Genomic DNA, 25503 nt, shown 5'->3' on the forward strand with positions numbered 1-25503 from the left:
AAATTTTATTGTTGCCGTTTGACTGTTTAAGGGTAAAATTAGAGATTTGGGGTAACACGTGCATGGACTTTGTAAATGAATTCGCACCTTGAAAATGGCTTTTCATGGTTGAGATATGGAACTCACGGCTCGGTGAAATGGAATCACGGCTCATAGAAATGGAATCATGGCTGGCAAATCCATAGAACCACGGCTCAAAAAATTCAGTCGAGGCTCGCCAAGTAGATATATTCCATGCCTGTGTGCCAGTGCCAGCACTGCAACTGCTGACTGCAGTTCTAAAAAAGTCTGGAAAGCTAAGTAGACAGCTTTAAATGTACTGTAAAACAGGGCAATAAGGGAAGGTTTTAAGCGTTTTTCACTATTAATTTCTTACTATGAAACATTTCAGATGATATGGTACAAGTTTGAGCTCATTTTAAAGCTCTCTGCAAGAGATATTGTAAGGCATCTCCAAAACCATTCTATAATTATAGTATAGGAATAGGCTATTTGTGAGATTTCATGTGTTTGTATTTTAGAGTTTGTAAAGTTGAAATAATATTAGATATTTGATAGGCCTAGCCCAATATTTATTTGTTAGTTCTAATATTTTTCAGTGTAGCGAGTTTCGTAGCCAGTTTACCGCCCGTAGCTCCTATTTCCAGTTGAAATTGATTTTCACGATGGCAAAATTTTTAACATTGCAATTTGCAAGTGACATTAATCAACTCGATGGTCAACTTTTGGGAGGCTTGAAAATTTGAGTGAAATAAAGTAAATAATTAGTGTAAATCAGTTTTGTATCCTTGATGACTGACTAAATATTATAATAAGATCTTTGGAGTCAGATTAAAGCAGAAGAGTTTAACTCGTTGTGAACACTGGAATTGCGAACTGAGGTCGGGTACCTAGATCCTGTATAGCAATCCAAGATTCAGCACTATTCATGAGGTGCCAGACACAAAATAAAAACCTCCCAAATTGCCCCTGAGAACAGGGCAATAAGGGAAACTTGAAATAAAACTTAATTTTAAATGGCTTAAGGGGAGTGCCTGGGTCCAAAATTGACAATTTTTGGCTTTTCCTGCTTTTATGCTTATTAGAAAGCTGACATTCTGACCTATCCAACTGTACAAAAATCATCTCTGTACATTGATTTATGCGTTTACGACTGATCACGAAATAGTTACCTTTCGTGGAGTTTTTCACAAATCCTTACTGGAAATATTAACAAAGCCTGCACATATAAGCCTGGTCTGACGGCCTTCAGCTTAGGTAGGGTAAAGGGCTAAACACACCATATTCCGACACCCCTCAACTTTTTCCTTTATATTAAGGATGTTCTTAGTTCCACGCATGCGTAGATTGTCGAAATACTGATGTCATACTATTGCGTGCCAGATTTCCACAAAACACTAGGTCTGGCAGGAAAATGTTGAGATCTGCAGAGCAAAAGTCCAAGTCAACTAGTGAGAACATTGAAACACGTATGAAAGTTCATAGTTGACCTTGCTTTACTAAATAGTGATAAACTGTTATGTAGAAAGAATATTATGGTTTGAGACTTTTAAGGGGAGCATCTAGGGTAAAATTTATCTTGGCTATTTAAAGACGGATCACTCTGAAACTTGCTACACAATGCAAAACAGGAATCTAAGACTTTTTTGTTCATGTGAATTTTTCGAAAAAAATTAAAGAAAACGTGAAAATCTTAGAAAACGGTCAAAAAGGGGATACCGTAGAAATCTATCTCCTCCTGGATTTTCCAGCTAAAAATCAACGTACAGAGATGGTAATGGTACCGTTGGATAGGCCAGAATGTCAGCTTTAAGATGAGACTAAACACATAACTGCAGCACAACTCAAGTAGACACTATATTTAAAGAGCTCAGCAGCTAATTACTTCTTATCTAATTACTTAAAGAACCCCTGCACCCGCCCCCCTTTCATGAAATGTTGTGAAATCATAAATCAACATACAGAGATGGCAGTGGTACCGTTGGATAGGGCAGAATGTCAGCTTTAAAATGAGTATAAAAACTGAAAAAGTGAAAATTTCAAATTTTAGGGTAGATGCTTCCCTTAAATAAGTCTGTGAATATATTAGGAATCCTTTAAGTATACTTGAATATGCTGATTTTAAGTGGTAAATAAATTAATAGATGATTGATTTAAGAGACGGTTTTAGACACATGAAAACTAATTCCAACATGGTGTTGGAATTATGACACACAGCCGTGACACAGGGTATCATATTCTGACACAGCTCACACAGGGTGTCGGAATTCCAACACAGGGTGTTGGAATTACGAATTATGATTTTGAAGTGCTGTCGGAATTAGTCTCTCAATATGCTGCAATTAGTCACACACAGTGTCGGAATTCAGTTATTTTGTATATTTGAATTCTAAAGGCTTTTAAATAAATATGGCAACAGTTTGTGACATTTCATCATTGCTGGCACGTCGTGTGGTTAAAGCTTAAAAGACCAATCGATAGATATGGTCTTTACATATTGATTGATATGCATCTTGGTGTTGTAGCTTGAAAATCCTTGGAGGAGATAGTTTTCTATGGTAGCCCCATTTTGTCCGCTTTTTAAGAATTTCATGTTTTCTTTAATTTTTTTTCAAGTTACACGAACAAAAAAGTCTTTGATTTCTGTTTTACACTTGTATATAAAGTTTTAAAGTGATCTGTCCATATATAAAAAAGTTTTTTTCCGGGACCCTGATGCACCCCTTAACACTTTGACTGTGATGTGCGCCATATATGGTACACGCATGCATGTTCCAAGCTGCGATGTGTGCCATATATGTCGCACTCTTAAAAATTTTAGTTTTTTAAAAAAGCTCATGTTTTCAAAAACCTATATGAACGTCGTGCAATCAAATCATAAGAATCTTAGTAGTTGGAATGTAGCCTGAAATAATGAGTGGGTACAAAAAAGAAAAAGTATTAAATAAAGGGGGTTATCCTGTTCCAATATGTTGAAAATCATTTTTTCGGTATTGGTATGGATTATAGCAGTAGAAAAATAAGTATTAGTCATTCAAAAGTTGCCTAAGCTCACACAGAAACAGAATGGCACTGTAAAAAGCAAGATAAGCAGTGTTACGGATTCCGAGTACTGGGCTAGCAATTGATAGTTACTTTTCTAGCTTTTTGTCTCACTTGAGCACCAACTAACTTCCTTTTTTTGCCATTATGTTAAAGCAAGACTCAGATCAGTAGCTTGTCATGGCATGAAGTCCAGATCCTCAGCTTCAAATACTTTAGAGCTGGAATGCCAACACCTAAAATCATTGTGATTTGGTTATAGAAACATTTCTTCACGTGTCTGGCCTATTACTAGTGAAAATACATTCAGTAATCTTCAACAACTTCAGCAATTCACATCAATTTTTACTGACTATAGAACCTGTCTCTTATACACATCTAGATGTGTATAAGAGACAGCTCTAGTCTATATATTTTTCACAAACAATTTATATATCATTTATATATATCATAATATTTGAAAAATTAATACAAAATTAGAGGCAAGCACCAGAGAACAACTCTTCAACATTGTNGCACGTTGCCTAGAAAGATGAAAGTTTCCATCCCAGGTGACATGCACCAATAGAGGCTCATGGTTTTTATGTCAGAAGCTTGTAGAACTCGCTCAGACAGGAGCAGCGCACTAGCCCTGATCTCACTGCCTTGTCTGTAACTTAAGTTATTCAGGTTTGAATGGGTCGCACCACTGGAATACAGGCTATTTTGCGAGTCGCAGTCAAAGTGTTAAAGCATGCAGAGTGTATTCATCCATTACTAACAGTACTCTGAACTCCTCTTCTTTTGTAGACGATGTAGATGTAGAATAAATGTCATTTTGTGATTTTTACCTGTTTTTCTTTTAATTGATAGATACCGGTATGATATTACCATATCCACACATAACCATATTATTGATGTGAAACCGGGGCTACTCGGGACAGATTTGAATGATTAGTTTTAAATAACAGTTAATAACTTCTTACGATGAAACATTTCATAAACAAGTTAAGTCTCATTTTATAGCTGATTGGCAGGGCTATCGAAGATGTGTATAAGAGACAGAGTATGNTGTCTCTTATACACATCTAGATGTGTATAAGAGACAGGTTGTAACTTTACAAAACATAGTTTTTCACCATTTTTTTCAGGAATTTTTCAAAGCAAGTAAATGTAGTATTTTTCGACTTCCTTTATACTAGATAGATAGGAAAAATAGTTACGTTTACGCCACTATTTTTAGTTTTGTGATATTCAAATTAGTTTCGCTACTACAACAGTTTTACGCCGTGTCATAGGCCTGTCCTGAGTAGCCCCGCCTGTTCCGAGTAGCCCCGGTTGACGGTACTGTTTCAATGGACATGCCATTGAGCATTGATGACCTTGTCCACTGTAAGCTTCATATCAGAGGCTGTATAGAATTTTTTCTGTATCTGTAAGCATACAAGCATGGAAAGCATCTACCTTTAGGTCCTCAACTAGAGCTTTCCTGCCATTTCTGGAACCACAAGATTTTTGCCAGATGAATTACCTCCTATCTAATTGTTGATAAAAATGCAAGATCAGGCCGTGAGATTACAAATGTATTGAAAGTTTGTCACGTTGGAGCTGCAAGAATTCAGAAACAAGTAGAAAAATTACAATCCTGTAAGTTTACAGGATGGCTTGTAATTTTGCACCATTCTAATTGGGTCAAGTGAATTCACTATAACAAAAAAAAGATTGTAAAACATACATGAAACAGAAAGGAATATTTTAGTGATAACATCATAGTTTTTGGAAAAATGATTCATACTTTAGGGGTTAATTACATTCCATTTTATATTACCTAGTGTGCAATTCTATGTATGACATTCTATGCATAATTTTGTGATGACCAATGATGCATTAATTTTTCATTAAGTGAAATTTTTTCACTGAGTGAGGTAAATGTAATCAAAATTCTTTGTTGTTAATTGTTTTTTTTTTTGTTAACTGGAGCCTCTGCCAACTGACTTCTTGTTAACAGGAGCCTTTGCTAACTGATGTTCTACTGTAAATGCATTTTTAGGGGTGTCCCTTATTGCTCTCCTTTTTAGCGCATTTTCTCATTCTTGGAAAAATGATGCTATTGTGCTCATCATGGCCATCTGCATGTCTGTGACTTCATGTTTTCGTTGATGAGAAAATTGCACTCTCACTCACTGCAGTGAGTACTGATCTAATTTTTTATAGATATTAATTGTATGATTTCTTAACTTGCTTTATGCTACATAGATAGGAAAAATGTTAAACTTCACACCACCATTTTTAGTTTTGCAATATTCCAATTGGTTAGTTGCTACAACATTTCTATGAAATGTTGTAGGACTGTCCCAATATACCCTGCCCGTCCCTTATTGCCCTGTTTGACGGTAATTGTTTTCCACTCTAATTGCTGTAGAAGATCCCCCAAGGCAAAAGCCCAAGCTTGTGTCTGGTATTGAAAGCTTATGTGTGGCATATGTGTATCATTTTTGCACAAATTTTGGCACACATGTACCATTTACACTTTATTCTTAATTTACAATGGATTACACAAAACACAATGATAAGACAATATGATCAAAAATTGTAAAATCTTTGTGGTGAATGCATAAATTAGCTAAAAAGCTGTGCAGTCAACATAGGTGGTGACAGTCAAGTTGAAATTCTGTTACTGATTTGTGCCCTAAATTTTTATCCATCTTATTTTTGAAGCATATTCAATTTCATGAAAAATAAATCTTCATTGTCTGTGAGAATAGAATTTTGTTTCTATGTTTCTGTTTTTTCTCTATGATGACTATATAATTAATTTGTTTGAAATCTTAACATATGTAGGTTACCAATTAAGATATAACCCAAAAATTTTTTGCTACATTGTTATGAATGTCCATTTGAATTTTCATATTAAATTACTTCATTGATTTTATTCTTTATATTTTATGTTCTCAGTGTTACATTTTGCAATTTTGGATTTATTTTGTTAAACAATGCATCAATTTGGTTTACAGAAATGTTCGCAACATACAAAACCTGAACCTCCGAGAGTTGGAAGCTCGCGTGCCATTTGCTCAGTCATGGCACCAACAGTATAAAGACAGTGCCTGGATATTTATTGGAGGTCTGGACTATGACCTCACTGAGGGAGACATTATCTGTCTTTTCTCTCAGTATGGAGAAGTGGCTAACATCAATTTGGTATGTCTAATTTTATTTCATTATCCTAATAAATGCTTCTTTAGAATAACATCGCTTACAATTTTCGATACAATGTAGCATACTGTATCTTGGATTGAATGACACACAACATCCATTGTAAATAGCATTGCAAACAAAAATATTTCAAATAATATAAATCTTTAAAATAATATGTTTTCATTGATTGGTTATTGCCCATTAACTGTGATCAGCCCTTTAATAAAATAAAGAAAGAGTAAAAATAGAAGTTCTTATAAACTGTGAATCTTTTGATTTGTTTGTTGTGAGATTCTTATGAGTTCTAAGACACAGATACTAAAAGAGATGTTCTTCCAGGTGCGTGACAAGAAAACTGGCAAGAGTAAAGGATTTGCCTTCCTTTGTTTTGAAAATCAACTCTCCACTGTTCTTTCTGTAGACAACCTCAATAGCATAAAGGTAAGAAACCTTAAATTTTCACTGCTGTTATTCTAGTGTGTTTGATATTACTTATGCTGAATGCATTTAAATTTTTTAATTTTGTTGTGGTCAACAATTCCCATTTTGTATTTGAACTGTGGGATTTGTGAGAGTTTCACTGAAAATGAATTCAATTCTTGCATTTGATTCTAGTTTTTTTGATGGGATGGCAGTAAAACAATATGCATTTAAAAAGTACCTACTTTTTAATGACCACATTTCTAAAGAGGCCAGCATCTCCAATGTTACACATGTAGTTTGAACTTATTTTATTTTAAAATATTAAAAAAAAAATTTCTAATCATTTTTTTATTCTGCAATTGATTCATGCATTGTCTCCAACTTTACAAAATTGTGCAAAATTCCAGATCAATTGGACAGGTAGAAGTGTGTAAATATCAATTACAAGATTTGTAGCAGACAGACAACAAGAAGTGAAGTTAACGCATCAAGTGCGGCACGACTCACCTGTGGGTTGTACCACCAATATGAAATACGTATGCCCCAAATACAACATAGCCACACTTAAGGAGTTATTTAAAGAGAAGTGTGGTAAATTAGATCACAAGCATTGTTATTCAGAGTTAAAATGCACTTCTCATCATTCAAATGATAATTTACCATAATTTGATTCATAATATAATTTTATTCTTGTTATCAGCTGTGTGGGCGTACCATCCGTGTGGACCACGTGGAGGAGTACAAGGTGCCCAAGATGAGAGAAGACATGGCACCTGAGCAGCAGAAGTTAGCACTGGAAGGCTGTGCCCCACAACCCATTGCACCTTCACATAATACCAGCATGTCTGCTGAAATGGAAATAGAAGGCAGTCCTGATTGTTCTGACCGCAAGAAACTTAAAAAAAGGAAAGAAGAGAAGCACAAGGACATAAAAGGTAGAGTCAAGGAGGAGCCAGCAATGTCTTCTGATCAAAGCTTCCCTAAATTGACTGGCAGCGTGGTGGACGGTGTACTGCTGCCTCCCAGACTGCTACCACCCACACTGCTACCAGCTCCAGCCATCAAAGGTAATGTGCTCATTTTCATCACACAGTTGCAAAGAGTTTTTTTTTTCAAAATCTCTCTAGCGGGTTTGCCATTTTGCATGCATTTCGGCACAGTTGTGGCAATTTATTCTTTAGTGAAAGTTCTTGCTTGTAACCAATCTCAGACACCACCAGCTAGCTAAACCTGAACAAGGTTGGCATCTATATTTAATTATCCATCACTATCAAAAGGAAAACTGTTATGCATGGAAACAACGTCAAACCTTGTCAAGGTTAAGCTAAGATTGACCTTTAAAATCTAGTTATATCATATTTAAATTTGTTGTATAAAGCCCTTTCTTTAGTAAGCCGCTTTAGAAAGCGTACAGAATTATAGGAGCCCAAAAAGGCGTAACAATCAGAATTGACATGTTGTAGATTTATAATTACATATAACATTATTTACAGGATCAAAAAGCAAGTTGAAAAAGTCTAAAAAGAAGAAGAAAGATCGCAAAAAACAGAAGAAGAAGAATAAGGAAAAGAAAAGTAGACGCGACTCATCAGATTCTAGTTCCTGCAGCTCGTCAGAAGAGGACGGTCCAACTGCAGCGACCACGACGTGAGTTCTGATCTGCTCATAATATGGAGACACATTGTTGATTGAACCGAGTTACTACTCGAGTTGCGTTTGCAAATTGCTCCCGTGCTGCAGTGTGATATGTGAAGAGTTAATACGTATTGTTATTTAATATTCATCATTCGCTTATTTATAATTATCATTCAGCAACTATTAATTATAAATGAAAATTCTGTTTGGAAGCATTTTTTAGCTAACCACACATCAGGCTGAAGGATTTTACAGTCCCATTACAATATCGTGTCTAGAAAATAATTGCAAGTTTTCTTAATTTTTTTTCCTTGCAGGCATCAAAGTAAAAATGCTGATGCGTCACAACCAGACATCCGGATCAAATCTGAACCTCCTAGTGATTTTGAAACTGATTCTAGATGGAACAACGAAATCGACCATCGTGATCGTTGGAAGAATTCTTCACATTTACACAGTGATCGAAGTAGAGATCCATCAAGTTTCAAAAACGAACGAAGTCTAACAAGAGATTCGCCCTGCATGAGCGATGGTCGAAGGAGCAATAGCCACAGCCTTAGAGATGAAAGACGAGACGAAAAAATATGTGAAAGAAGAGATGATAAGTACCGTAGTGGCGTCTCTGAAGGAAGGAACAGAAGAGATGAATCTCAAAAATCCCGGAGGCCCTTCAGTGATGCCGAGGACGAAGGAAGTAGGTTAATGCATAAAAGGCAAAAGGTAAATTCAGATTTTTATGAGAAAAGAGATTGACATGGTCCTAGAAAAGATCACAACAAAGAAGCGTGAACTCAGTGCGTTTTTCACTTGAATTATGCTTATTTTTAAGTATTACTGTGTGAATTCTGTTTCATGAAGCTTCCTGAATCGGATTATGAATGATCATGTGTGTTTTTCATTTTTTCCTTCCATTGACTACTTGAATAAAAACCATTTCAAAAATATAGTTTTCTTAAAGTTGATGTGTAGATCTATTTCTGAATTCATGAATATTTTATTTTGATTGAAATTTTTGGAACAAAACCAGAAGTTGTCTTTGAAGACCTGAAAAATTTATTGTAATTTGCTAACGTGATGATTTTCCGCGTATTCGTTCCTATTCATAAATATATTTCCATGGAATTTCAAGCCACTTTAGTTTGCCCTGTCGTGCCGTTACATGATCTCTAGATACTCTTGGTTTATTAGGATTATTCCGAGTACAAAGATTTGTGATCGCAATTGGCATCTGTGACGTCGAGAACTTCTTTGATCCGTGTAAGGACTTCACTTGACACAGACGGTCAAATATTGAAGATTTGCAAGATAGTGTTCCCGTGTCACCGAGTCTATATACGCTTATGATAGGAACGAATGCCTGTCAATTACGTACTAATTTTTCTTATGTCGGAAGGGAGTCTATATTCAAGGTGTAGCAATTTGTCAAGACAAGTTTGATTAGAAATAAGGAACCTGTTTAGCGCATTTTCTCATTTATGGAAAAAATGCACTATTGTGCTCGCCATGTCCGTCTGTCTGTCTGTCTGTCCGTCCGTCTGTCCGTGACCTCGAATTTTCGTCGACGAGAAAATGTGCTCTCTGTCACTCACTGCAGTGAGTACTGACTTATATTTTTTTCAAATTCCTATGGCAGTTTTGAAGTTCTACCTAAGAAACCAAACTCCAAAAAATTGCATTATTTTTAGTCAGGTATATTTATCCGAATGTAAATAAATTACAAAAAAAAATTACTGACACTTATATGTCTGTTGAAACGCCACTATTTTTAGTGACAGGGATCGAAGGCGGCGCATTAGCGTTGCCATTGACGATGGCGTCCCATACTTGACATCAGGAGAGTAGAATTGCGCTTCTTTCCCCACTGTAACACCAAGAACAGCTGTCAAAAAATAAAATTGAACTAAAAAATTACGAACGTGGCTGCAGCAGGTTAAACAATCGTGGTTAAATCAATGCGTTGTCCAGGGATTCGTTGCCAGCTTTCAATGCTGTTCGCTCCTAAAGGACTGGTAACAAGAGTAGCCGTCACGAGATTAGGTGTTAAGGTTATGGCGTGTCACTGTGGAGACGCCCACTGACCTGGTGTCGGCGTACATGACCTGTCCTGCGCGTGCAGTTTATTGTTGCTCAGTGAGAGCCCAACCCGCACGACTGATGGACTGAACTGGGCGCATTGTGGCACGCCACTCGCATCTGTTGGTTTAGTGCTGCTAGGTGAGTAGTTACTAAGTGCTCTGTTATATCGTTCGTTACTAAGTACGTCCGTAGTTAGTTACGGATGTGTCACTACTTAGCAATTAGTACTCTCACCGTCAAGTTTAGTGAAACAGATACTTCGCTTGTTTCATATTCACTGCGCAATGTGCACGGTCAGCGTATTAAGTGACGTAAGAAGTCATATATGTTTAACTCTGTTCATCGTTTTAAATTAATGTTCACATCTGAATTTTGTAGTGGAATTTAAAAACAAGTAGTAGTTGTAGACTGGTAGCTGTTATCAAAGTATTTTCAAAGGAATCTCAATTAAATTATGATGTATTTAATCTTGAAATTATGCGATTTTTATATGTGAAATCATATATTTCGCGAAATCATGTATTTCAGCGTAGTCTTCCTCCGCCGTTCGCAATTTCGATCTGAGGGCGTGGGGATGTGAGGGTGGCTCCTTCCTCGTCTCTCCCTCACTCTTTCTCGAGCCATCCGATATCTTACTCCTTCCTTATATTCTCCTGCTAACTTTCCAATCTTTATTTCTTCGATTTCATCAAATTTACAAAGGATAACATTTAACTAGAAGGTAATTTAGGATTTCATGGCCTGACAGCTCACGGAATCAAGTTTACTCCTCAGCTGCTATGATGAGCCTCCGATTTTGCGCAGGCGCTTTTGTCATTCACTGTAATGTTCCTTTAAGATTGTTTCCTCTCCATGGGAAGTTGACCGCGACTAATAATATAGATTTAAAAATATAATAAAATAACTGGCCGTGTACACACTGAACAATTTCTCCTCACAACAAGTATAGAAGCTTTATAAGTATTGTGAAAGTACCACTTCATTCGACGGTTATTGAGAGTATTTCCCTGGTAGAGTTCAGTGTGTGTGTGGCCGTGTTGAGGTGAGGTTGTTGCTACCGCTCCTCTCATCGCTCGCTTGTTTTCATACCTAGATCAGCAATGCTAACGTTGCTCTCATTTAATTAACTTTGTTTCAAGAAATGAAGTAATTTTAGCTGCGATCAATTGTAACTGCAACGAAGATGAGCATGCAGCCGCCCCCAAGGAAGGTTTGTGCTTCCAATCAAAACAGCGAGAGATGCCCTAGCGCCGTATTGATCTAACAGGCCCAGTCGGTCACTGCGCTTCACAGACATTATTTCTTATATTAATATCATCATTAGGTTGAGATAATTTTTGTAATAATTCTTCAAAAAGAATATTCTACTTAGTAGATTCTATGACATCTACGTTCCCGTTAATTCATTCATGTACCTAAGAAAATAAAATTATGTGTGACCCTAGCAACTACGTACGTTCGTATTTCTGTAGTCAATTCAATAGACAGGAAAATGTTTTCCATTAAGATTTGGTTCAATCAGGATGATAAATGTTGGCAATTTAGCAAATATTAAAAATTCCGAGGCAATGAGTTCGCATTTTATGAAGACGTTTGATTTATCAGCTTACATGAGGCCTAGAAATGGTTTTATATTAGGCATGAAAAATTACTAATATCAAAAATTACTAAAATACACGTTGCCGCCTTGCATGTGGGTGACACCAAAGCAAATGGAATGAAGCAGCAGTGGAATGTAATGCAGTGATAATGCCACAGGAAAGCACTGAAAGCAAATAATTCTTAATTGCTTCCTTCATGAGAATTTCTTGATAATTTGAAGAAGTCATTTAAGAAAAAGAATGAAATTGTTTGCAGGGAACACGAATACTCCGTTATTCCAAATTGCCATTAAAAGCTGTAGGTACCTATGATCGTCATATACATAGTTAAATATTTGTTGATTTGTCCGTAGACTTTTGACGTGCACGCGCATAATATCAAAAATTACTAAAATACACGTTGCCGCCTTGCATGTGGGTGACACCAAAGCAAATGGAATGAAGCAGCAGTGGAATGTAATGCAGTGATACTCCACAGGAATGCACAGAAAGCAAATATTTCTTAATTCTTTCCTTCTAAAACATTTACAAATAATTTAATGAAGTCACTTAATAAATAACATGGAATTGTTTGCAGGAAACACAAATACTCCATCATTCCAAATTACCTTTAAATGTTGTACCGCGGGAAAAACATAGTTAAATGTTTGTTGATTTGTCCGTTGACTTTAGACATACACGCGCATGGCAGTGTTTCACTGAAGTCAGGCCACAGACATGTTCAGTGTAGTCTGCCTGCAGACATGTTCTGGTAGTCTGCCTGCAGACATGTTCAGTGTAGTTTGCCTGCAGACAAGATCAGTGTAGTCTGCCTGCAGACATGTTCAGTGTTGTCTGCCTGCAGACATGTTCGAGGTAGCCTGCCTGCAGACATGTTCAATGTAGTCTGCCNGTGCAGGAACGTGTACAGCGTGTTGTGCTGTGCAGGAACGTGTACAGCGTGTTGTGCTGTGCAGGAACGTGTACAGCGTGTTGTGCTGTGCAGGAACGTGTACAGCGTGTTGTGCTGTGCAGGAACGTGTACAGCTGTCTCTTATACACATCTAGATGTGTATAAGAGACATGTTTAGTGCAGTCTGCCTGTAGACATGTTTAGTGCAGTCTGCCTGTAGACATGTTTAGTGCAGTCTGCCTGTAGACATGTTTAGTGCAGTCTGCCTGCAGACATGTTCAGTGTAGTCTGCCTGCAGACATGTTCAAGGTAATCTGCCTGCAGACATATTTAGTGCAGTCTGCCTGGAGACATGTTTAGTGTAGTCTGCCTGTAGACATGTCCAACGTAGTCTACCTGCAGACATGTTGTTGAACGCTGGATCCAATTTTTCTCACTAGATTAGATGGCTCCCCAATGTTCAACAAAGTTACCATGTACAACATCCCAATGTACAACCAAGTCATACTTCCAAAGACCATCTAATTGGCGTCCATTATTGTTCCATTAAATTTGTATTGTTTCTCTGGCAGGGCGGGTACCTGAAGGTGCTCAAGAACCTACACAGTGAGCAGGTCGCCAGATTGAACGCCAAGAACCAACAGGAATGTGATCTATTGGAAGACATAAGGTGGGTTATTAATAATATGTCAACCTAACCAGTTCAAAACTTTTCCTTTTAGCTTCTTTTTGCATCATTTGTGGCAAGCCATGCCCTTCATAATTATCGTCGATCGCATTGCATTAGAATATAATTTTTCTTATATTCCAATGACCATTGTGAATATTACCGTTCAATACAGATGTTCTCATCGCAACTGTGAAGAATTGATTTGAAAGGAAACACATAATTTGTGTATGCTGTTAAGTTGAATAAAACTGCTAGATCCTAAAGATCTCATCAATCGAGTCGATCAAAGAGTTTATAACAAATGAACCAGCTTCAAAAGCAGGCATATATAATTACTGTCGACATGTGATTAAGAGATAAGTGATCATTTGCCTGTTCTTGTCGAGATCAATGATATGAACTCTGCCGTGCTACATTGTGCTTCCAAAATGTTAGGATTTGATGAGTGATTATATCAGAGATAGATGGTTTATTTACTTTATTAGATAGAAAATTATATTAGAGATTAGATAGTTTGTTCATGTTCTTATCAATGATTAACTCTGCCGAGCTATATTGTGATTTTTACTTCACAGAAGCTTCACGAAGCAGAGATCTACCATAGAGCGCACCTATGGAGAGGTACGGACTCGATTCCTACTTGCATTAAATAACTAAACAGCATAGCATATAATTATGAAAATCTACATCTTGATTAGTTACGACGATGCAGCGAAAAAGAAGCATTTTTTAGATTCAGATTTTTCGGGATTTTATTCCATACATCCATGATTTTTTTTTACATTTTTTGGTTTTAGTTTCGGCTCTATAACGTCGTTTGAAAACTTGTTTGGAATTTTCTCCTAAGACCATTTTAGAACTTCAAGAGATTGAAAAAAATTAGGTCCACATTATTTTGGAATCATGTATAATTATTGAGCTAGCCCAGGTATAAAAGGAAAATGCTAATAAATATATTTCAAAAATTGAAATCTCATACCGCTGTTCGAAAAATCATTTATTTTAGTTGATAAAACCTTTTTGTTATGACAATTCACAGTAAAACTATTGCATAAAAATAAGAGGTAAATAAACATAGCTTTGATACACATTAACGCAAGAGTAAATGTTTCCGAATAGAAAATTAACGAAAATTCTTCCTCTAGGCGCTGTTGAAGCTCGCCACGTCCTATCAGAATCGCAAGATCGCCTGTGTGCCGGACATTAGACTGGAGGACGGCTCCGAGGCATGGTCGGTAGCTCGGCGTAGCCAATATGAGCAGCCGAGGCATGGTCGGTAGCTCGGCAAACCTCGGCAAGAAGGTGCGCCGCTGATATGTCCTGTCATTGCGGGAACTCAAACCTAACTTGCAAGGAAAAAGTTCGAGTAATTTATGATATTAATTAGCTGCAGATGTCAGCATACGTCAGCTGGTTGTACATTCAGGTATATTTAAGTATATACAATTATACTACGTATAAGTATATTAAATTTGGAGGTTGTTGAATTTTTGGCAAGAAAGAATTGGTTTCACTGCATAACTTACGAAGGACGAGTATTGAAGGTTTTTTGTGCAAGGAAGAGTTCTAGAAGGGGAAGCTGATTGTAGCTGTGACATGTTTGCAGCTGAGCGATCAGCTGGTGCAGTGCCAGAAGGAGTTGCAGTTGCAGGTGCAGGAGCTGGATCGTCTTAAGAAGATTTATTACGATGAAGAATCCGTGGCTATGGACGCGAGGGAGAAAGCCTCGGCTGCTGAGGACAAGTGAGTTGCTTGTCAAGTTTTCAGGTCATTAATCACGATCATACTTCTTTATCATTTTATTATCAGGTTAATTGCATTATTCCAGCCATACCTCATCATCCTTTAATTTTTTAAAGTTATCACGAAGATTAATCGTCATAATTTTATTAATTTTGTTTCTCTGTGTTGATTAGAATGTAATATTCGAAATCGACGCAGAGATGTAATTTGCAAAATTTATTCTGAACTTATGTGGGCAAATTTTAGTTTTTATAAATTTGTATTCGCTCTCCTCGTTTAATTATGTTTGCAATTTTTTCTCATTGGCTTCCTAAACTCGTTGATCCTAACATTAATATGGAAATATTCTTCAGGTATCCATTTTTTTCTCTGATGCGCCCTGGACCAGGGTTAATATAATTAGGTCTTTATTATTGACAATATTTCGCAGGGTTGTGACTGTCTTGTCAGTGATTGATTGACATGACAGAAACACGATTTTTTGTCTATGTTTGAATTCAATTTCTTCGTATTTAATGTTTGAATTTCTTCCGCCCACTTTACTAGCCCATCAAAACAAATGCAAGTAACTCGATTGATGCATATTATCTAATTATAGCTTATGCTTTTATCTTCAATATCCGCTATTTATTCTATTAGGAACGCTAACATGCAGTCACGTTATTCTTATTCATGAACGTCAAATTCAACAAAAGTCAGCTAGTTGTAGTTCAATAATAAGCGTAGAAATGTTTTTAAAAGCCACATATCGCTTATTATTAGAGCCTCTAATTTCCTCTGTGGAAAATGTTATAAGCGGCTATGTTGTGTTGCGAAGTTAGCTCTTGTGTTCTACAGCGTCTCACCGCGGCTTGCTGACTCTGTCATTATTGTATTATATTATAATTATCTTGACTGTAATATCGATTTAATTTCGTGTGCTGTGTTAGAGACAGTGTACTGCCTCTAAAACGTTTTGAGGAATAGTTTAAAGAAGATTTCTCGTTTACTGCTGTTAGCCTTCATAGCGAATGTGAAGAGTTCGATGAATTCAATTGCGAATTCTTCCCATGTATGAGAAATTCGGCTTTCGCTATATAAAATACACTATTCTTTTTGAGAGGCTCTAAACTAAGCAATAAGTTAAGCCTATATCTATCATTATTTTTTAATTGTAGATTCCAATGACAGGCATGTAAGGCCCTGTTACGATGGCGATTAATTTTGTGATCATAAGGCAGTTGTATTGATCCTGTACCGGATAATTTTCCCCGTCACTCTCCCAAGCTGCAGCTGAGCTCACACTTCACCGCTCAGTCCAATCAAGCGACCAAGTGTAGCAACACCAACTTAATTGATCCTAAAATCGTTGTGGATGTCGGATAAATTGTTATAGTGCTCGGTGTTATTATAAGATGTTGCCCTCACGGCACCCAAATGGGACTTCAATTTATTCCTGCGCTGCCTTGAATTTGTGTTATATTTTTATTTTTAAAAAGCACTTCAGACACGCCTACCTAGTGCACTTTCTTACAAAAAAACCTCGCAAAAGATGTCTTTAGTACCGTTTTTCTAATGCTTCAATTTTCGCTATAAATAAAATGCTTATAGGAAGAAACCAGCTGCTTTCATTTTTGTTATTTTTTGGAGCTAATAACAGTATTCCCATAATGTATTTCACAATTATATTTAGTGACATTTCTAGAAGCGAATAATATGAATACAATAAACTTTGCTCATTGAGAGCTGATCTGGTCCTAGATTTATCCTAGTCATGAGCCATGATATCGCTTTATCGAAAGTTTGATGATTATATCCTTTGTGCTGTAAATGGCTCCTGTTTCTGATTTCTTGAAAGTTTATTTATTTACATTGAAATGAAAAACTTTCCATGTATTGATTAATCGATGTGAAAACGTGACCATTCATGTGTCAGTTACGGGAAAGCTATCACATGCTTTCTATCTGTATTTTCTATAGGAATATGTGCCTTTAAGAGACATTTTGCTTACCCTACAGATGTTCTGATGATATAAATTTACCTACATATAATGTAAATTACGTTTTTCAGCTAATTTGCTTCAAATCTTTCTTATAATGCTATGCATATGTTTGTTCTGCGGAAAAAATGATGTCTATATCGGGGCATTAGGAAAGACAGTTTATCAAATATAAATATCTAAAGGGTTCATTCAATTATCTATAAGTATCTTATAGGTATATTAAATGCGTCCCTCATTATTATTTATAACTACTTGTAGAGTGTCAGAATGCATAAACATTTTTTTTATGAAAATGGTTGATGTCGCACATTGTAAAGCACACAATTTCCTGGAGTTTGGTCAAAGCCTTTCTAACTTATTTGAGTTCCCAGCGAGTGAATTATAACAAGTAACAGATAACAGATAAAAGATAACCACATCAATTAGAGCCACTGTTCATTTTTCGAATCTGAAATACAAACAAAATCAGAGTTGATAAAAGGTAAAACTTTTCATTCTCAGAAACGATCTTTGCTATTCTGTCACTGAATGAATTACTTATTTATTTTCAGGGACGACTATATTTTAAAGCAGGAAATGTGATTATATTTAGCTACTAGTTGATGCTAGTGCGTGGTAATGCTGTTGCTGCCCGCAGGCTGAAGCGCAAGAAAGGGTCCATCTTCCAGTCCATCACGTCGCTTCAGAAGAACAGCGCTAAGGTCTAAATACTAAACTAAAGTCATTCGCATTACATTCAATTAAATAATTCAATCCTATTCAATGAAAGTCATTCACTAAAAATACAACATTTTATTCAAATTTGGTTCACGTTGGCCCTTTAATAGATTGATTTACGTAAAAACTGTGAATTTCTGTTTTCGCTAGAACATTTTCCAGATTCGATCCATTATCTCGTTTCGCTGTCATACTTTTTTTTCCTGACATATCTCAATGGGCATACTTATTCATTCCACTTTTGAATACCTGTCGTAAAATGGGAACATATTATTATTGGATTCTACAATAATTGCAATTATATACATGCCTCAGTCATTTTGAAATATGATTACTATTCCAGTAAGGAGATTACTGCAATGGGTGTGGCGTGCCATACAGATAACTATATTCTAAGTGCGATGAACGCCTTTAAGTTACTCTCGTTTGCTTGAAAAGGTGAATGTGTAAACTGTCAAATAAAATATCAGTCCTTATACCTCATATACTCGTTTATATTAAGCGTAATTTTAATTTATATAAATAATTTACAGTTTGCATCAAAGCGCGACATGTGCGACGAGAAGAGCCACGGCGCGCGTAACGACTACATCCTGGCCCTGGTCGCCGCGAACGCTCACCAGCGCCGCTACTACGAGATCGACTTTGAGCGCATGCTGCGGGTACTGTCTCTGTACCTCAGGGTACTGTCTCTGTACTTCAGGGTACTGTCTCTGTAACTCAGGGTACTGTCTCTGTATCTCAGGGTACTGTCTCTGTACTTCAGGGTACTGTCTCTGTAACTCAGGGTACTGTCTCTGCAACTCAGGGTACTGTCTCTGTAGCTCAGGGTACTGTCTCTGCAACTCAGGGTACTTTCTCTGTACCTCAGGTACCGAGACAGACAGGTAATCTCTGTAGCTCAGGGTACTGTCTCTGTAGCTCAGGGATGTACTTCGGGGTACTGTCTCTGTAGCTCAGGGTACTGTCTCTGTAGCTCTGGGTACTGTCTCTGTACCTCAGGGTACTGTCTCTGTAGCTCTGGGTGGAAGACTGCCTGTGTTAAATTTTAAACATTCTGCACTGTGAAGAATTATAACAGTAAATAAGACCGCAATATTTCCCGGGCGTGAGTTAATCGCTTCTATTTTGGCTTGAAGACGATGGAGTGCGACATGTACGACAAGGTGGCGGAGTACATCACTCTGCTGGGCCGCACTGAGCTACTCACGTGCTCTGCTGCTCAGGTCTCATACACCAAGATCCGCGATCAGGCCCAGACTGTGAGTAGAAGCTCTAAACTGGGGAAAACTGGCGCTATAACTGTGTGTGGAGGACAGTGACTGTAAACACAAGAACTGAAACTTTTGTACAAAAATCGAAAACTAATTCAACGTTTGTTATTATCCATAGATATTAGAGAGCTTTGCACGATGCAAGCTTATACAGTACACGAGGTAGCGTACATGGTTCGTAAGCTCATAAAACCTTTACTTTTACGACCCCGTTTCTTGATGGAGAATCTTTGTCAGAGCTGAGCAGGGCGGGGACTAAATAAATGAATGACTAACAACTCCTCAAACGCGCTGCGAATGCTCATAAAACCGGGGAACCGGAGCCATAATGAGCCAAGTTGATTGTGGATCAAGCTGCTTTCTCTCTATTACTTAGTAATCCTCACCTTGAAAACTGACTCAATGGCAAGTACGAGTGGTTGGTTCGAGTAGGAAAATAATTAAAACGTTTTTTCTTCTCCTTGAGATCACGAGAGGGTACAACCTGCGCTGCTACCTGACCTTCTACCCGATGCTGGGCCAGAATGTACAGTATGACTTCGATCCTTCAGACGAAGATGCTGTGGGTAAGATCACCATCATCGATGCAAACCACAAGGAAATGTTGGAGCAGGAGGGCAAGAAATGCGTCGCCAGAATAACCAAAGAAGTGAAGGTAAGGGAGGCGTTTATTCTACACTGTAGTGATAGAGAAGGAGGATGCATGTTTCCTGCGCTTCTCTCACCGAGCTATTTTCCTTTAGTTGCTGTGCAACAACTGCATAATATACCGTTTATTGCTTTACTTCTAATGTGTCATACAATATATTTCTTGCCTTCACTGCACTTTGTCGGCAATCTTGAAAATTGCTTAGCTGGGCCCATAAAGTATTGTTTTTTTTTGCTACAGATTGTAGACTATATATTTTTTCTTCTATTTCAAACGCATTATTGCTATGTTCGATGTACGTATGTAAGTTCAAATTACCGTCTTGAGAGAGCGACTCCGTGTCCTAATCGTTCCCTGTTTGAAGGGAAATTTCTCCAATACGGTGATGAATTGATGAAGGTGATGAATATGATGAAGGTGATGAATATGATGAAGGTGATGACTATGATAAAGGTGATGAATATGATGAAGGTGATGACTAGGATGAAGGTGATGAATATGATAAAGGTGATGAATTTGATGAAGGTGATGAAGGTTCTTCATAAAACTCTCTCCGATGTTTCAGGTGATCCGTGATTGCTGCCGTCGCATTCAGAAGCTTCAGTCTGGAGGCAAGCCTGAAGAAGGCGCTCCAGTGGGAGACCCTGAAGCGAGAATTGAAGAGCTGAAGCAGCTCATACGGCGCGCTGAAACTGAGAAGATGAAAGCTGAAGCTAAAGTTGAAGCTCTTAGAGATGGTGGAGGTCAGAATTACTAGTTTGACAAGATAATTTTCATTAATTTACTATTAACAGTATAATGCTGTTGATTTTGCAAAAAAATTTATATCGAGAACACCATTTTAGAAATTTTATGCTCCAGACATAAAATCCTTAAAACAACTAAAGCTTTGCCATAACAAGATTAATTTTTATTTCTACATATGACCGATCGTCCACACAATTAATAATATTTAGAAAAGTTTCATTTCGATGCCAGGCTCATATGCTGTCATGAAAATCATTGTTAGATTTAATGAATTTCTTAAACATCAGACCTTGCCGATTATTATTTAACTTCTGTTGAAATTATTAGAATGCCATTTCTCTAATCGCACTGATTTTTAAATTGTGAGGGCTTATTATTTGATATTATATGGGATTTATAATCACTGATTTGTTGGGTTTTACTGGGCTACACTGATTTTTACACTTGAATTACACTGATTTTTGGGGGATTTCATGGGGTTTATAATCCCTGAAAATTCACCCTGATTTTCAAACTACAATCACACTAATTTTGTCTGCCATGTCCACCGCCGCAGTGGAGGTGGAGGACTACAGCAAGAGCGTGGACAGCGACAGCCTGGCAGTGGACATGGACGCCACCCTCAGCCGCTCGGGCTCATCGCTGTCCGTCAGAGACGAGGTCCGGCCATCATACGGCACATAAACATTTATGTCACTTTTAACATTAATATATTATCCTCCAATGATACAAGTGATTATTCTAGGTCCAAGTATCAGAATAATCATTGTCTGTTAGATAAGAGGTCAGGCCATCATACGGTATAAGTATTTAAGCCACTTTGTGACATTAATATATTATCTTCAATGATACAAATGATTATTCTATGCCCAGGTATCAGAATAATCATTGTCTGTTAGATAAGAGGTCAGGCCATCATACGGTATAAGTATTTAAGCCACTTTGTGACATTAATATATTATTCTTCAATGATACAAATGATTATTGCAACCCTTGATGACTGTTACTGGTGTTCAATTAAATTTGTCGTGTTCATGTTAACTGAACAGGGGAATAAAAAAAGTATATATATATGTCAAATTGATATATGATGGCAAAATATTTATTGATGTCCTATTTCCTATGAATGAAGTCAAATATTGATTAAAGTTTAGTACAGTTTGATGAATGACTGCGTATTTGGATAATTATGGTGCTTTTGTTTTAACGATTGTCGTTGTGCTGAATTGTATTTCTGCGGTGCTGACATTGTCTCTTATACACATCTAGATGTGTATAAGAGACAGGTCCTCAACATGTCCTCAACGTGTCCTCAACATGTCCTCAACATGTCCTCAACGTGTCCTCAACATGTCCTCAACATATCCTCACCGTGCACAGGGTGACGTCACAGCAGGGGAGGGCGGGGAGGGCGCCGGTGACGGAGATCGCAACGCGCCGTTGCAGCGGCAGACGACCGACGCGCAGCCGCCCAACGAAGGTTCGTTGTTTATGTTCCTTATTATAAATTAATTATATATAGCTTTTAATTTTAGCTTGATATCTATGACTCTACAGTATAATTATAAAACATTCAGTACTATTTTTCTGATTAGGGAAGTCAAGAGAAGGAGTTTACTCTTCCTATAACAAACTCGCGTGTTCATGAACGCAACTTTCCCTATTGTTTTATTTATATTTTTTTATTGTGCTGGTAGGCAGAAACACAATATTTTGGCTGCTAAGATTTATTGCTTATTTAGAGCAGTGGTTCCCAAACTTTTTCAGGCTGGCGCCCCCTTTCGCTCCCTAGTGAATTTCAAGCGCCCCCACAGACATACGCCTCTTTCTTGAAATTTAGTACGCTGCANTCTCTGTCCGTCCGTGACTTCACGTTTTCGTCGACGAGAAAATGCGCTCTCTGTCACTCACTGCAGTGAGTACTGAGTTATATTTTTCCTTAATCGTATATTATTTTTATATTATTATATTATTTATGTTGTTATTCATTATAGAGCCAAAACCCCGACGAGTTAAGCTTCATGGAGAACGAGGAGCTGGAGCTGCTGGGCGAGGGTGATGGTGACGGCTGGATCAGCGCCAGGAACTACAAGGGCGAGGTCTCATTATCTTATTATTTGTATACAATGTATACTTATTATATCTTGATAATTATCTATATTATATTTTGTTATTATCTATATCTATATTATATTAACATAGCACGCTATATTTGTTATCTTGATAATTATCTCAGTATCTTATTAACTTGGATTCAATGAATAATTATTTATAGTATAAAGGAAATACGAATATAGTAGGCGTTGAAGCATATTGGTATAGTTATATAGTTGTTCATTTATACAGGTTTGATTGAAGACCAGAGCGTACTTATGTAAGTACGCTCTGGTCTTCAATCAAACCTGTATAAATGAAGAACTTCTGCCTAACTACACTATTATATAGTTGTGTATAGTTCTGTATAAGGTATAGGTATAGGTAGGAGGTATAGTTGTGTATGATATTTGTTATCTTTATGATTATCTCATTATCTTATTAACTTGTATACAATACTTATTTATGTTATGAATGAAATACGAATATAGTAGGCGTCGAAGCATATTTGAGATATAGTTGTATATGATATTTGTTATCTTGATAATTATCTCATCGTCTTATTAACTTGTATACAATGCATGCTTATTATATCTTGATAATTAAACTATATTATGTTATGCTATTATCTATATCTATATTATATTATCATAGATAGATATATGATATCATATTATCTATATCAATATTATATTATCATAGCATGCTATATTTGTTATCTTGATAATTAACTCATTATCTTTTTAACTTGTATTCAATGCATACTTATTTATATTATGAAAGAAATACGAATATAGTAGACATTGAAGCATATTTGAGATATAGTTGTGTATGATATTAGGTATCTTGATGATTAATAATATCTTGAAATTTTTCTAGCCCATAGATTACTCGCATCCATTACCGAGAGAGATAATTAAATATTTGTAGTAAATTCCGTAGAGTTTTCTTCATGTAGGCTTGAAAACAAAATGAATTTTATTTGCTTTCTTAATTGCGTGGTCAAATTTTAATGAAAAAATTATTTTTCTTACTTATCAACGCCCGAAAATTACGAAAATTTGACCTTTTATTCAGATTTAAACTATTTTCTAAATTCTCTAAATGTAGAATGAAAAACCTCTGACCATTTTCGAGACAAATAAAAGAACCGTTAATTTTTTTCTTCAATTTTTCACAATGATTTCGTTCATAATTGCATTCATATAAAAAATTTGTTGTTATTGATTGCTTTTTCAGTTGGCTTGCTGGAATTTCGCCTGTTAGTAATAACCCTAATTTTTGCGCTTATATGAGAACAATTCTAAATTTTATTTAATACTAATGAATGAATTAATTACTCGAGTAGGTTGGATTCATACCTCAATGAGAACTATTCTAAATGTTATTTAATTCTAATGAATGAATTAATTACTATACTTGATCACTGTGAATTTACGCCCGTATTGTCATATAATTAAAGCAAAAACAAACGATGGCAAAATTCAAACAATTTTCACGATCAAAACATTATCGTTAGGTCCCAATGAATACCTGTACCAAGTTTCATCGAGTTGAGTTCACTAGTTTGAGAGATATTCCTTGACCATTGAATTTGGAAATTTTCCGTGAGACCGGCCGTTAATTTGTCCGAGGCGTAAACCCAGGAGAGGTTAAAAAACAGATCTGCGTGAAAAAACCATCGCTGGGAGTCATGTGCTGCACGTGTTGTGTACATATCGTCAAACAAACGTTCAAATTTCTGACATTTACTTCGGGCTACCGCCCCCTATCGCCCCCTACCGCCCTCTTCTTCCTTACCGCCCCCCCAAATCTTTCCACCGCCCATAGGGGGGCAATATCGCCCACTTTTGGGAAACACTGATTTAAAGGAAGAAAACTCCCAGTCTTATTTATAGTCTCGGAAGCGTTTCCTTTTCGAAATTATGAAAAGAGAGGTTAGTTAATTTTGGTGATTTTGGCTAATATTTAGGATGAACAAAAGACTTATGCATCTTAAATGCAATTTTTAATTTTTTTTTTTATTGATCAACGATGTTTTAGTGCAGCCAGCCCAGTCCTACGTTGTGTAATTTATATAATTAGATTGATCATCATCTAATTCTATAGATATTAATAGAATTCTATTAATATTTATTCTATTAATATTAATAGAATTAATTCTATAGATATATTGATCATCATCTATAGATATTAATTAAATATTAACGCTCAAATTTACCACACTAGACATTAATAAAGCACTAATTTATCACACTAGACATCAATAAAACATAACATTGTTCATTAGTTCAAGACGGGTTCGCGTCCTGGGACCCTGTGAACCCCGTGGACGTCAACTGGGGGGACGAGGGCGACGATGAGATCCCCGCTGCCGCCCCCACGCAACCCCCCGACGACGACGAGGGGATTGAGCCCCCCTCTCAGCCCCCCGAGGTGGCGGGGGTATTTTTTTGTCCCTTGACAAAATCAATGTGATTCATTACAATCAATGATTGTAATTTCATATACGTTTTGTCGTTTGCTGCGCTATTGCTGATTAAAGGCAATGCTTATTCCTAGATGATCACAGGCTGCTGCACTCTACTTAGAGTGAATAATTCAGAGCCTGAATAAATTCCTGGAAGTTTATGAATCGGGTAGAGGTGTCGCCATAGCTTTAAATTTTTTCTTGCTCATGAAACTTTTGCTGCGAGAGCCTCGCATTTACCCAACAGGTCCACCGCTTGAAGATTGATTCATAATAAAAATTGATCATTCAGGTCCTTGATTATTCATAAT

At 36.8% G+C, this 25503-nt stretch overlaps 2 protein-coding genes across 2 annotated transcripts in view; both read left to right on the plus strand.

Moving 5' to 3' along the window:
• Positions 1-6035: 6035 nt before the first annotated feature.
• Positions 6036-9162, plus strand: LOC108670129 (RNA-binding motif protein, X-linked 2; the record flags this gene model as incomplete). Its single annotated transcript, XM_018157581.1, is given in 5 exon segments — positions 6036-6222; positions 6559-6660; positions 7343-7709; positions 8136-8289; positions 8595-9162. Coding segments are annotated over 5 exon segments (1246 nt in total), but the record flags the coding sequence as incomplete, so codon positions are not given.
• A 2244-nt stretch (positions 9163-11406) lies between these two features.
• LOC108670127 (protein nervous wreck) overlaps positions 11407-25503 on the plus strand; it is a 33468-nt gene continuing 19371 nt past the window's right edge. The window contains exons 1-15 of the mRNA XM_018157579.2: positions 11407-11563; positions 13419-13516; positions 14092-14137; positions 14662-14747; positions 14779-14818; positions 15123-15259; positions 17879-17942; positions 18492-18620; positions 19098-19220; positions 19699-19887; positions 20447-20624; positions 21185-21288; positions 22009-22121; positions 22625-22722; positions 25013-25167. Coding sequence (XP_018013068.1) covers positions 11537-11563; positions 13419-13516; positions 14092-14137; positions 14662-14747; positions 14779-14818; positions 15123-15259; positions 17879-17942; positions 18492-18620; positions 19098-19220; positions 19699-19887; positions 20447-20624; positions 21185-21288; positions 22009-22121; positions 22625-22722; positions 25013-25167 — 1587 coding nt within the window. The 5' untranslated portion in view covers positions 11407-11536. The remainder of the gene's footprint in view (positions 11564-13418; positions 13517-14091; positions 14138-14661; positions 14748-14778; positions 14819-15122; positions 15260-17878; positions 17943-18491; positions 18621-19097; positions 19221-19698; positions 19888-20446; positions 20625-21184; positions 21289-22008; positions 22122-22624; positions 22723-25012; positions 25168-25503) is intronic.

Source organism: Hyalella azteca, unplaced genomic scaffold, assembly GCF_000764305.2.
Source record: "Hyalella azteca isolate HAZT.00-mixed unplaced genomic scaffold, Hazt_2.0.2 contig10975, whole genome shotgun sequence".
Taxonomy (NCBI): domain Eukaryota; kingdom Metazoa; phylum Arthropoda; class Malacostraca; order Amphipoda; family Hyalellidae; genus Hyalella; species Hyalella azteca.